The sequence below is a fragment of the Erithacus rubecula genome (genome assembly GCF_903797595.1).
Source record: "Erithacus rubecula genome assembly, chromosome: 9".
NCBI lineage: Eukaryota > Metazoa > Chordata > Aves > Passeriformes > Muscicapidae > Erithacus > Erithacus rubecula.
In genome coordinates, this window is record NC_136660.1 from 21,437,932 (window position 1) to 21,449,892 (window position 11,961).

An 11,961-nucleotide genomic window follows, 5' to 3' on the forward strand; every position below is an offset into this window, starting at 1 on the left:
TGCCCATGCTCTGACAAGGGCCCTGCTGTTCAGGGCTGCAGCTGCTCCGCGGATGTAAACAGGGTCCCTGCCAGCACATTCCTGCCCGATGCCTGATGCCTGCACATCCCCCACAGCCGCCGGGGACACCCAGCACCTGGGAGGGGTGGACATCCCCACAGCAGTGCAGACCATGCGCAGCTGCCCCCGGCACGCACACCCTCCCCCGGTATGAAGGGAACCGGGAGCCACCACCCAGGCAAGCAAATAAAATAAATGGCATTTATTAGCAAAATAAAGAACAGAAACTCTCACTCACAAGGCCCTGCCAGGTGGCCAGGGCTGCCCCACACAGCCCCCCATGCTCTCTGCTGAGCTTCCTGCATCCTGCTGTTGCTCCTGCTGTGGCTAGCAGCCTTGGGGGTTCTGCCCTGGGCTGGGTGGGCAGTGCTGCCTAACAGCAACAGCATCCCCACAGCACCAACCAGGCCATGTGCTGCTCAGCCCTTCTGGTGAAGCACCCAGTGCTTTTGGACACAGTGCAGAATCTGTCCCAGCTCTGAGACGCAGAGTGCTCTGCCTGCTTGCAGAGAGGGACATGGGCTGCAAGTGCAGCCTCCTGGCTCAGTCCCGGCCCTCCCAGGCATCCTCCCGCTGCTTGTTCTCCAGGCGTTTCCTCTCTGCAGAGACAAGAGGGTCAATGCCACATCCCTACCACCTCATCTCCCTGTGGAGGTGGCTAGAGTCCACTCTGCTGCAGCCCTCTCTCACCCAGCACCCTGTGAGAAGGCCCCCCTATACTGCAGCCCCTCCAGGCATCCAAAACTCACCTTGAGCTTCTTGCAGCTTCCTGCGCTCGGCATCTCTCTGGGCTGGTGTCTGCTTGCTCCGTACCCCCAGGGCACCAATCACCAGCCGCCTGGCCAGGACAGCTGATGTTTCAGGGCGCTCCTTGGCTGGCTGCAGGTACTCTGTGAATATGGGGGACATTAGTGGGGCATTCTGGGAGGGACAGGGCAGCTGACATAGCTGTGGAGCCATGCTGCCTGCCCCATCCCTCCCCAGTTATCAGGATGATGTTGCAGCACAAGCACGATGGCACAAACTGGAACAGGGCAGCACCACTCACCAGCATATGCCCTGGCTTTGGCTTTAGAGGCACGGGTGCCCTGGGAGAGCGGGCGTGTCTTCACCATCAGGTGCTTGGTGCTGAGGGCATCACGTGCTGCAGGAAGAGAGCAGCATGTCCACGTGCAGGGTCAGCCCTATGCCCAGAGTCTGGCTGTGGGAGGGGAATGCCTCCTCTCTGCCCATCCCCAGCTGAACCAGGAGCAGTACCTGTTATGGGGCTGGAGAAGATGCCCAGGGCATGCGTGTCATCCACCCACTTAATATCAAAGCCTTTTTTCCTGCCAAAGAAAGGGAAGGTCAGCGAGGTATTGGTACCTGATGGTGAGCAGAGCCCAGGCAGGGAACCCCAGCACCAGGGACAGAGTGCTGGCAGACTCACTGATAGCTGCAGAAGATGCGCATCAGATCCTCAGTGCGGAAATCCGAGGGGAAGTCGTAGATCTCGATGACGTGGGGCAGCTCATCATCGCTGATGTCCGGTGCTGCAGGTTCGGCCCCATAGTAGTTGAAGCGGGGTGACTGCTGGCTCTCCTGCTGCTTCTCACCCCCTGAGAGCTGCAGCAGTAGGAGAGGCACAGCATGAGCAAACCATGCCCACCTGCCCCACAGCAGTTCCCAATCCATGGCAAGCGCCCCCCCAGAATGTTGTCCAGCACCCCAGCCCAGCACTGCAGATGGATTCATGGCACTGAGAATTAGGAGTTATCAACTAGGGTTATCACGCCATGCACTTGCTTTTCCCATTACCAGCATCCCTTCACTTGCCACGCTCTGCAGCCAGGTCAGGGACATGGTAGGAATGGCAGGGGTGAAAACAGCATATGCGTCTCCAAGCACACCCCTCCTTCCACAGTGATGTGATGACCCGAAAGACTTTTGGGGAAGAACAAGGAGTAGGATAGTAATGCCAGGAGGAAAGATTGATGTCTCTCTGCCACATGGAAGCACCAGGCTCAGCATGCCCTGGCTGCAGCACATGCACTGGAGCAGCCTATCAGCACCCCAGATGCCAAGATGAAAAGGTGCTCCACTGAGGAGCAAGTTCTGCTGGTTAACCACCTGTGCATCTAAAAATTTATGTTTTATTTCTTATTTGAATTTGTCTGACTTCACTTTCCAGCTGCCAGTTCTTATTCTGCCTCTCGGCTGGATTAAAGAACCCTCAGTTCCTGGACTCCTCCCCATCACAGCACTTACTGATGTTAATCAAGTCCCTTCTCAATCTTCTTCTTGATAAAATGGGTTGTGCACCTTTACTACCTCACAGCGGGGCACTTTCTCCAGCCCTAAAAGATGATGGCTGTAGAGCTTTTCTACCTTGCACATTTTTCAACCTTTAATTTAAAACACAGGCAGCAGCCTCCCGCTGCCACAACACAGGGGTGCAGCCACCCCTATTTCCCTCTGTCCCACAGCACTGCCAGTACTAGCTGGTCACCCTGCTCTGCCCAGTGGACCACCCTGTCTCACTTGCTGAATCCTTGCTTTCCAAACCACACTGTGCCAGTGGCCAAGGGGATTCAGTGTCCTGCTTCAGCTGGGACACCAGATGCAGTCCAAAGCCACTGACAGCTCTCCTGTTTCCCCTGGAGCTGGGGCTAGTATGATGCCAAGGAATGGGTACATAACTCAGGTTGGTTCCCACCCCAATCCCCTAAGCGATCACAGCAGAGCACACTACAACTGCAAGGTTAAAGCCCATAAATCCCAGCCAGCTCAGTCGATAAAAAGTGGTCATTCCGACAATTTTATGGGGAAGATGGATTCACGGCAGGTAAGGGGGTGCTGCCCTAGCGGCTGGATGCCGGCGGAGGGTAGAGCTGAGTTATGGAGCTCACGGGACAAGCCAGCACTGCCAGCAGAGCCCCCCCCTATGCAGGCAGCACACTCAGCAGGCACCCTGCACATGCAGGGGGAAGCAAGGGAGCCATTCCCAGGCAGGACAAAGCCCTGCGGTGCTGCTTGAGGGAGCAGAGCACTCAGGTAGTGCCAGGCACCAGGAAGATGATTAGAGAGCAGGAGCACAGAGTGCTGGAGCAGTCCTTGACCTTCACAAATCACCAGGTGTGGCAGGGCAGGAAGGACAGGAGCCGTCTGGCAGCAGGGCTCAGCCACACCACGTGGCAGCCACAGCTCAACAGGTCCCCCAGCACTGCCAGCCTCGCACACAGTGTGCCACCAGCTCCCCAGTCGTGGGGCAGGGCAGGGACTGGGAGCCATGGTGCAGCCCCCAGCCCCGGCAGGCATCCTGGAGAGGGTTCACTGATGGATGGACAGACAGATGACAGGGAAAGTGAAGCCTGCCCATCACATCCCACTACCCTGAAGATACATTCCTGCCAGAACAGGTCAGAGGGTCTGTGGCTGCTCAGTGTCACCACAGCCCTGGGTACGCACACACCGCAGCCCCTGCCGTGCTGCACCGCCTGATGGAGAGTCCACAGAGCCCACAAGGAAACGGTCACAGTGCTTAATTACTCTGTGTTCAAACTCATTTCTACTCTGGATTTGTCTGCTTTCAGCTTCCAGCCAACGGTGCTCACTATGGTGGTTTTTTTCCTGCTAGATTAAAGAGCCATCCACTATCAGAAATCTCTCCTCCACACAGCACATCATAAATCTAGCTCTCTGCCAGGTATCTGCATTGCATAAGGATTTGGTTATAAGGAAGACATTACTAATTTTCTTGTTCTTTTTATTAATTAACAACAGCTCCATCTTCCCAAGAGCCTGTGCCCTCCCCAAGCAGCTGCATCCAACTGCTGGAAGCTTGGAGGGCTCAGAAAGCACGAGGTGTCATGTGGGAATCTGCAGGACACAAAGATGGCAACTTCTGATAAAACCCTGTTTCGGGTTCTTTTTCAGTCATTTTAGGAAGCTCTCTGGAAAGCTCAGACTTGTCTCAGAGCTTGTGCATGGGGGAGCCAATACAGATATTCCTTGGAGTGAGAACCTGTACTGCACAACACAACCTTGCCCATGCATCCTATGGCTGCACCAAAACAGGAATCCTCCTGACCTTCCTCCCCCAAGGATGAAGCCACGTCCATGGTATCAGTCCACAGAAAGCCAATGCCACCTGCAGCAGCTGCCTCAAAGCAGCAGTGCTGTCCTCCTCGCACCAGCACTCACCACAACTTCCAGTCTGGAGGGTGGGGGACAGTGGCTCAAGGGAGCACAGCCAGGCAAGAATGGGAACGCTCAACACCCTTCCACATCCCCCCACATGCAAGCCCTCTGTGTCCCACTGTCTCAGCACCATGCCAGGCTCCAAAAGGACACATCAGCACAAGCACAGCCTTGTGGACAAGGTGGAACCTGTGCTCCTCAATAAGAGTGCTCTTGAGTTAATCTGATCTCTTCATAGATGCTGCTATTAAGGCACCACCCTCCTTCACACCCTGATTCTAGCCAGGGGTAGGCAGATGCTGGATGTAACAACATTAACGTTGTTTGTTTCTTCAGGTACATCAATGTAATCTGGAAAATTACCAGTTTGACGCCACTGATATAAAATGCAGTAACAGATATCCAGCCTTGCTGCAGGAGCCAAGCTTTCCTCATGAATGGCAGCAAAACAGTGTGGGTCCTGGCACTAAGCAGCCAACTGTAGTAAATTCAGCAGCATGTGTGCAGGAGGGAATGGCAGTGAGACACAGCTGATTAAGAAGCCATAGTTTCAAGGAAACATCCCATTACTGTTTCAATGGGATCCCACACATCTCAGCCCATTTCTTTATCAGCAGTCCTGGTTTCATGAGGGTGAAGTTGCAGTTTACAGCACTTCAGCAGATTTACTGGGCACACTTTATGTACTACAGAGGGATGGTCACCCCAACCTTCCCCAGAAACTCTGGATGGGATGGGACAGACGGGGGAAAATGGAGATCCCAGGTGTTTTGGCACCCATCCACCCCATGCACTCACCCCAGAGAACACAGGGACAGACATCCCCCACATTCCAGCAGGCACCAGTCACCACCCCTGCAAATCCCCATAAACAGTAGCTTGCAGGAAGTACCTCCTCCAGCAGGCGTGGGTCCAGGCAGTCCCCATCATCATTGAATAGCATATCCCAGCTCTCCTCAGCACCTGGGCTGCTCTGGCTCCGGGTTTCAGCACTGGCACTGGTCTGTCCTTCCTTAGGGGAGCTGCTGTGGAGACTTCTCTCTTCTTTTTCAGCCTCCAGGTGCTTCTGCAGCAAGCCCACATCCTCATCTGGCCTTGGCAGCTCCTTGGCCCAGGATGCAGGTGAGATCCCCTCCATGCCACGGCACAGCAGCTCTAGGGGCTGTGGGGACTCACAGCTTTCCAGAGGTGCTTCCTCCCATGGGCTGCTCTCAGCCCCAGCACTGCTATCCGTGCAGGCACAAGTGCTGCCTGCTTCCTCTGCAGCAGGCACCAGGTCACCCTCCTGACTGGAATCCCCAACACTAGCAGTGCTCTCCTCCATGACAGGGAGGAGCTGGGGTGGGCTGCCCATGCCCTGCTGTGGAGTGCTCCCCCCCTGGCAGTACTGCAACATCGCCCACGTTACCCCTCAAGAACACAGGTTCACAGCTGGCTCCTGGTGCACACAAGGTGCTCTCCCCAAGAAGCTCAGCTCTGCATCCCCACATCTCCTCTTCCTCCGGTACCCCAGTGGAACAATTTTTGCTCTGCTCTGTCAGGAGACATCTCTCCTCTTCTCTCTCCTCCACTCTCTCTTCCTCCCTGGCTTTCGGACTCACTGTTTCCCCCGCCAACTGGAGCACCTTGCCATGGTTGCCCACCTCTGCTGACTGCAGGGCAGCCTCTCCTAGGCTTTGGGAGAGGTTCCCAGCTGGATCTAGGGTGCTGTCCCCCAAGTCCTCCAACATGTCACTCAGGGCTGTCTGACAAACCACTGCTGGGCTAGCAGCGGGTGTTGGACTAGTGGAGTCATCCCCAGGCTCGGGGGTAGCCTTCACAGCCGCAGCCTGGGCACTCTGTGAGGGTGGAGGGTCAGGCTCAGTCCTTATCATCCTGTGGCCATGGTTGAGCTCTCCAGGTTCTTCATGAGATGCTTTGTCCTGACTGACCCAGGGCTGAGCAACAGCTGGATCTGGGCATGGCTCGCACAAGCTGGGCAATGCCTCCAGGCTTTCCAGTGCAATAGGGCGGCTGCCTCTCGTCCTGTGGCTGTGCCTGGCAGAGGCTGTCCGCAGCTCCCTTGGGCCAGCATCCACCTTGTTGTCCCTCCTTGCTGCTCTGCCTACCTGTGTTCTGGCACGGGGACTTTGCCTCTGCCCCTCTCCACTGGTCCAGCCCGAGTCCTGCAGCAGGCGGTGGTTCTCAGTCTCTGGGCGGTGCCCAACCCGTGTGCCAGCTGCCGCTTGTGCCTCTCTCTCCCGCCGTGCTTTGGGCACGTAGAGGGCCATGTCGGGCTTCCTGCGGCGCACCCGGCTGCCCTCTGCCTCCTGCTGCATGGTGCCACCACTGTCTGCCAAGGAGAGAACAGCGTCACTGTCCTGCCCGCAGCCCCGCAGCCCCACAGTCCAGTGCACAGCGGGCAGCCCCTGTCCAGGACGCTGAGTCGGGGTCCCAGCACCCACCCTTGCTCGCTCAGCAGCTGGCACACAGTGATGGATTGTGGAGCCCCAACACTGCCCCACAGTAGCGGATCTGCAGACAGGGTTTGGGGCCTGCATCACCCCACAGCGCTACAGCCTTTGGTCAGGCACATTCAGCTTGGAAATTCCTGATAGAATCACTGAGGCCCTGCTCCGGCAGCTGCTACCTGGGATCAGCATCTGCAGCTAAAGCAGAACACTGAGACCGTGCACTGCTCAGGCATCAAACCACAGAGAAGCCTGAGGCAGCCACAGAACAACAGAAAGCAAACCCCAGTGCAGGCATACCCTGGCACAGGACCATGGCATGCAGCAGCCCTGCTCACCTGCTGCCCTGTCCCGACTGAGATTTATTTTTCATCATCTTTGGCAGAAGCGGGCGCGCCGCAAGCGGCCAGGCCCCCCTAACCCTATAAATATGCATCAGACAGGGTTTATGGAGACGGATGGTGCGGGGGGCTGCACTGTGGTTGAGAGGAAGGCAGAGTGGGGCTGGACTGGGGCCCCATGATTAATCACTGCCCACTCCGTTTAGGGGGATTCATCACAGGCCGCTGTCAGGTAAATCACTGGAAAAACACCTCTTCAGTAATTAATGTGAAGTGACGGATGGACAGCCCCTGGGCCCATTAATCTGGACCATCAGCGCCGAGCGAGATTATGAATGTCAGGATGCATAAACTGCCGGCAGATCAATAGGGCCAGGAACCCATCCAAGGCTCTCATTTCCGAGGCACCTCCGGTACATTAGCCTCTCCTCCACACAGCCCCTGACCGAGGCGCGAACGCTCCCCGTGGCCCCTCACCAACAGCCAGCAGTGGTGCCAGGAAGGCGAGGGGAGACCAACCACTGGCTGGAAAGTGGCTGGGGCTGCCCATGTCACACGGCATCATCCCCTCTTCCTGACGGATGGACAGACCGTTGCCTTGGCATGATGGATGAGTCTCTCATGGTCCTCTGGAAACCACTGGAAAAGCCCAGCAGGGCAGTACCCCTAACATGACCACGGCGCCTGTGCCGCACCTCATGCTGAGAAGGTGAGCAGGAACATGAGGTACAGGCACAGGCACTGTGGTGATGCTAAGCACCATCCCAGGGCTGCCCCAATCATTTTTCTGTCTCCGTAGCTCTTGTCAGTTTTTCCCCCTCTTTGATACACTAATTTTGCTGGCAGAACGATCCCCTTTATCTTTATCGACCGCAAGAAAGGAATGTATCCTACAAACCTTCCAAGGACTGGATTAGTCATTTTTCAACACTGAGGCATTATACATTTTCTCACCGAGTGGCAGCCCGAGTGCCAGAGGGGAGGGGGCACTGGAAGCCCCCCCAGCACCACCATTTCCAACCACAGATAGCTTCCAACTACAGTGAAGCATGCTCTGCTAAAAGACTCAGAGTCCCAGGCCACGGCTCATCACTGCATGTCTTGTAGGGGTCAGTGATCTCCCCAATCTCTCCTTCCTGACAACTTCCAGCACAGGGAGCAAGCAGAAGCAGCACTGCTCCATGCACATCCCATGTCACCTCCAAGAGCCTTTGCACATAGGATTTATGGGCTCCTCGAAAGCTTGCCATTCACCTTGCCTCACCCTCCAAAGCAGATGGTGCAGCATTAGCCAGACGGCTGGTGCTGGGAGCATCCTCTCCCTGCACAGCTCTGCCTCTGCCTGCCACTGTTGGGGAAGAGCTGCTTCCTGCAGCCTGGGAAGAAGCACGGCAAGGTGGTAGATGACCCACACTGGCAGGAATGCTGCAGTGCTTTGTTTCTTCCCCACAGGGCAGCACAGCTCCTGTCCCCACCCCAGCCTATTATACACTTCATCGATGCCACAGCCACGGGTCGGCACCAACTGATTTCATGCTCTGGGAGGCAGAGCAATGGCCCTGGCTTTGGGTCTCATTCACACTACGCTAGGTAGGGAAACCAGGCCACTTCCAGAGTCTGGAACCAAGCTTGCCCCACAAAGATAAGCAGTAACAGGCAGTGCATTCCCAAAAAGGCCTACGCTGCTCCAGATGCTGTCCTGTTTTACAGAGCTACCTAGAAAAAAAACTTAGCACTCTGGCACCAAGTAGGGAAAGGCCATAGTAGCATGGTAAAAGTGGTGATGGGAGTGCTGCCCAGCTGTCTGGCACATAAAACCCACCAGCCCAGCACAACATAGCCTGGCATGGCCAGGAGGATGCAGGATCATCAGCCAGGAGGCAGCCAGAGCTCCCTGAAGGCATGGACTCCTCTTGCACTGTTCCCATGAACACACAGCTCATGGGGAGTTTGTGCCCATGGCATCCCTTTGTGAGGTTGCAGCGAGCTGCCCAGTCATGTGCCAGCCTGTGTTTCTCCTCTAGCAAACATCTGCAGCACACATGGGCAGCATTTTCTCCCTAATTTCTGTTCCTGTCCTGTCCAGGGAAGGACCTCACAAACAAGAACAAGCCAGCCACGGTCCTGCTCAGTGAACCTGGAAACAGGCATGGATGCTGGGCTGTGGTACTCACGTGGAACGTGCCAGTTCCTGGACAAGTCTCAGTGCCACACAGCACCCTGTCAGCAGGCTGCCGCATTTCCTGGCAGGGAGCTGTAATTTTAGCCTTCAAGGTTTCTAATTCCACTCAATCCATATTCCCACCGATAGAGTAGATAACCTTAAAGCCTTGACAGTGAACAGGGGTGGCAATACTGGGGGACCAGGAGCCTTGGGGGGCCTCACACAGCCTTGACATGCAGCTCACGCACCACAATGTCAGTCTTTACAGCCTGCAGCAGATTGGGCTCTTTGAAGGGGAAAAAAATAACTACAATAACAAGATTAATAAAAAGGCAGGTACAAGGAGATTCTAAACAGCTCCACTGGGGAACCTACCACTTGCAGGACTCATCCCATGCCAGGCACGTGCCATAGCACACTTACCAACTGCACACCACCAGCCCCTGGCAGCCCCAACAAGGACTGTCAGAGGTTCTGGCTACCCTGCACCTTTCCTGCTCTCAGCAGGGCTCCAGCCCAGGCCCCCTGGTTCAACAGCAGAAAACAGGGCCAGGAAAGGACCTGGATACCCGGTGAGACAGAGCAAAGGCATGAACACAGCCACTGGTACAAGGCAAAGCAAAGTGTTCAAGGAGTGAAGAGCTGCATTCCATCCAACTCCTGCCTGCAGCCCCAAAGGCTTTGTTGTGTCCCCTGCTGCCAAGAGAAAAAGCTCTCCAGCAGCCGTTCCAGACAGAAAGATGATTTGTAAGTCAATAGTGTCACTTCACAGCTGCGGGGGAGAGGAACAACAAACTAGCAGAAGGAGTTAACAGCAAGAATGCTAAGGGGAATACAAAGGACTTTACAAATATACCCGAGCAGAATCAGCACAAAAGTGAAAAGGTCTATTAATAAACAAGGAGGGAGAGAAAATTAATGATGGCTCAAAAATAAAGATGACTCAAAAGGGAAAAATCACTGTTTTTAAACAGAAAAATGCAAATGAGGCAGAGGACTTACAAAAACAGCTGCAGGAAAAGCAAAAACAGCATGTCCACACAGACACAGTCACCTGGCCAGGCTGGCCAGTGTGGAGGTGAACATATTAACCTGCTGACACACAGTGCTGCAAGAAACCAGGGCCCTAGTGACGGGCAGAGCAAACAAGGCACTGATTTTCTCTGCAAGAAAGGACAACAAAACCAGAGCTGAGAACAGGATAAACCCTGTTCCTATCCCTAGTGCAGAACAAAACTGGCAGTTAAAGGAGCCTGCGTGCCAACACAATGAATGAGGCACACTGGCTTGCCCAGAAGAGCTATTTCAGAAGAATCACTGGGCAAAGCTTTTTGATGAGGCAAGCAAGAGCCAACTTAGTTGAACTTCAGGGTTTCATTTTACACCATCTCTCAAACTTTTACTTGTCTAACGAATTGTCATTAAACTGGCAGAAGATACTGAGCAGTGAGCTGTTATAAACACCATCTGGAGAAGACACTGTTGCAAGGATCCAAGAAATGTAAGCAGGAAACAAAGCAAGACCCAGCCTGGGAAAATGAAAGTAAAATAATGCAAAGCAGCTATTCAGGGAGCAAGAGTAGCCTGAAAAGCAAGGCCCAGAGCCCAACAGCACTCTTACACCACAAAGGAAGTGACTGGGGTGACCACCCCAAAATGTGCAAGAGGCATATCTGGTCACCAGCATCGTGCCATGGGCCACTCTAGGCTGTGACATCCCCACGGCAGGCAGCACACACAGCCTCGCCGGCGGTGTCAAGGATAGACGAGGATGCCGGGGCCTGCGGGCAGCCATGAAAAACAGTGCCCAGCACCTGAGAGCACCAGACACCTGTTTCACAAGGCACGGCAGACTGGCTCACCGAGCAGCCAGGAATCGTGTAACTCCCGGGCTGACACATCGCCCTGTGACTCCACGGTCTTGTTATTCGGGCATCCCGGGGCTTGTCCGCCAGCGGGCTGGGGAGGTGGGATCAGGGCTGGGACAGGGCGAGGGAGGCAGGGCTGGAGAAGGGCTGGGACAGGGAGCGAGGATCAGGGCTGGGACACCAAGGTGAGGGAGAGCGGGCCAGCGCCGGGACCGGGCAGGGTGCGCAGCCCAGGCCGCTGTGCCCCGGTACCGAGCGCCCCGCCGTGCCAGGCCGGGCCGGGCCGTGCCGCTCTGTGCCGCCCGCCAGGCCGCCGCCGTTACCAGTGGCCGCGCCGGGTCCCCCGTCGCTCCGCGCCGCGCCGCCGCTTCCGCCGCGCCGGGCCCGCCCCGCCGTGGGGAGCGCCGGGACCTGTAGTGCGGGACCGGCCGTGCGGCCCCGGGCCCGCCCCGCGCCGCGCCGCGCCCCGGCCGCCGCTCCTCCCCCGCCGCCTTGGGCGCGTTAGTGACACCGCCCCGCGGCACGCGGGCGGCACGGTGGCACGGCCGGCCGGGTGGCCCCCCTAAGGCCGCCGCAGGGGTCCCGTTACCGTGCAGTGTCGCACACCGGGCCGAGCCGCGGTGCTCGCTGTGACGGGGCTGGCTGGTGCCGCCGCCCTGGTTAGTTTGGCTGATGGGCAGCGGGTCTCGGCGCACTCCCCGCTCCAGGACCTCGTTCCTGCCAAGCCTAAGCTCTCCGATGCGATTCCCAGCCAGCTTCACGGTGTGGGTGCCGGAGAAGAGGTGACCCGGGGAAGAGGAATGTCCCATGGCGTGCACGGGACCGGGCAGCCGGCAGCCAGAGCGGCTTCTGCAGCTCTTGCCTAGAGTGAAGCTGCCGAGGGACAGGGAGCGGTCACG

At 56.5% G+C, this 11,961-nt stretch overlaps 1 protein-coding gene across 1 annotated transcript; it reads right to left on the minus strand.

The window, feature by feature from the left end:
* Positions 1 to 247: 247 nt before the first annotated feature.
* On the minus strand, positions 248 to 11,492 carry R3HCC1L (R3H domain and coiled-coil containing 1 like). Its single transcript, XM_079312207.1, is given in 9 exon segments — positions 248 to 659; positions 810 to 950; positions 1,109 to 1,204; positions 1,318 to 1,388; positions 1,490 to 1,665; positions 5,132 to 5,617; positions 5,619 to 6,571; positions 7,508 to 7,669; positions 11,386 to 11,492. Coding segments are annotated over 8 exon segments (2,064 nt in total). The 5' UTR covers positions 7,593 to 7,669; positions 11,386 to 11,492; the 3' UTR covers positions 248 to 603.
* Positions 11,493 to 11,961: the final 469 nt, after the last annotated feature.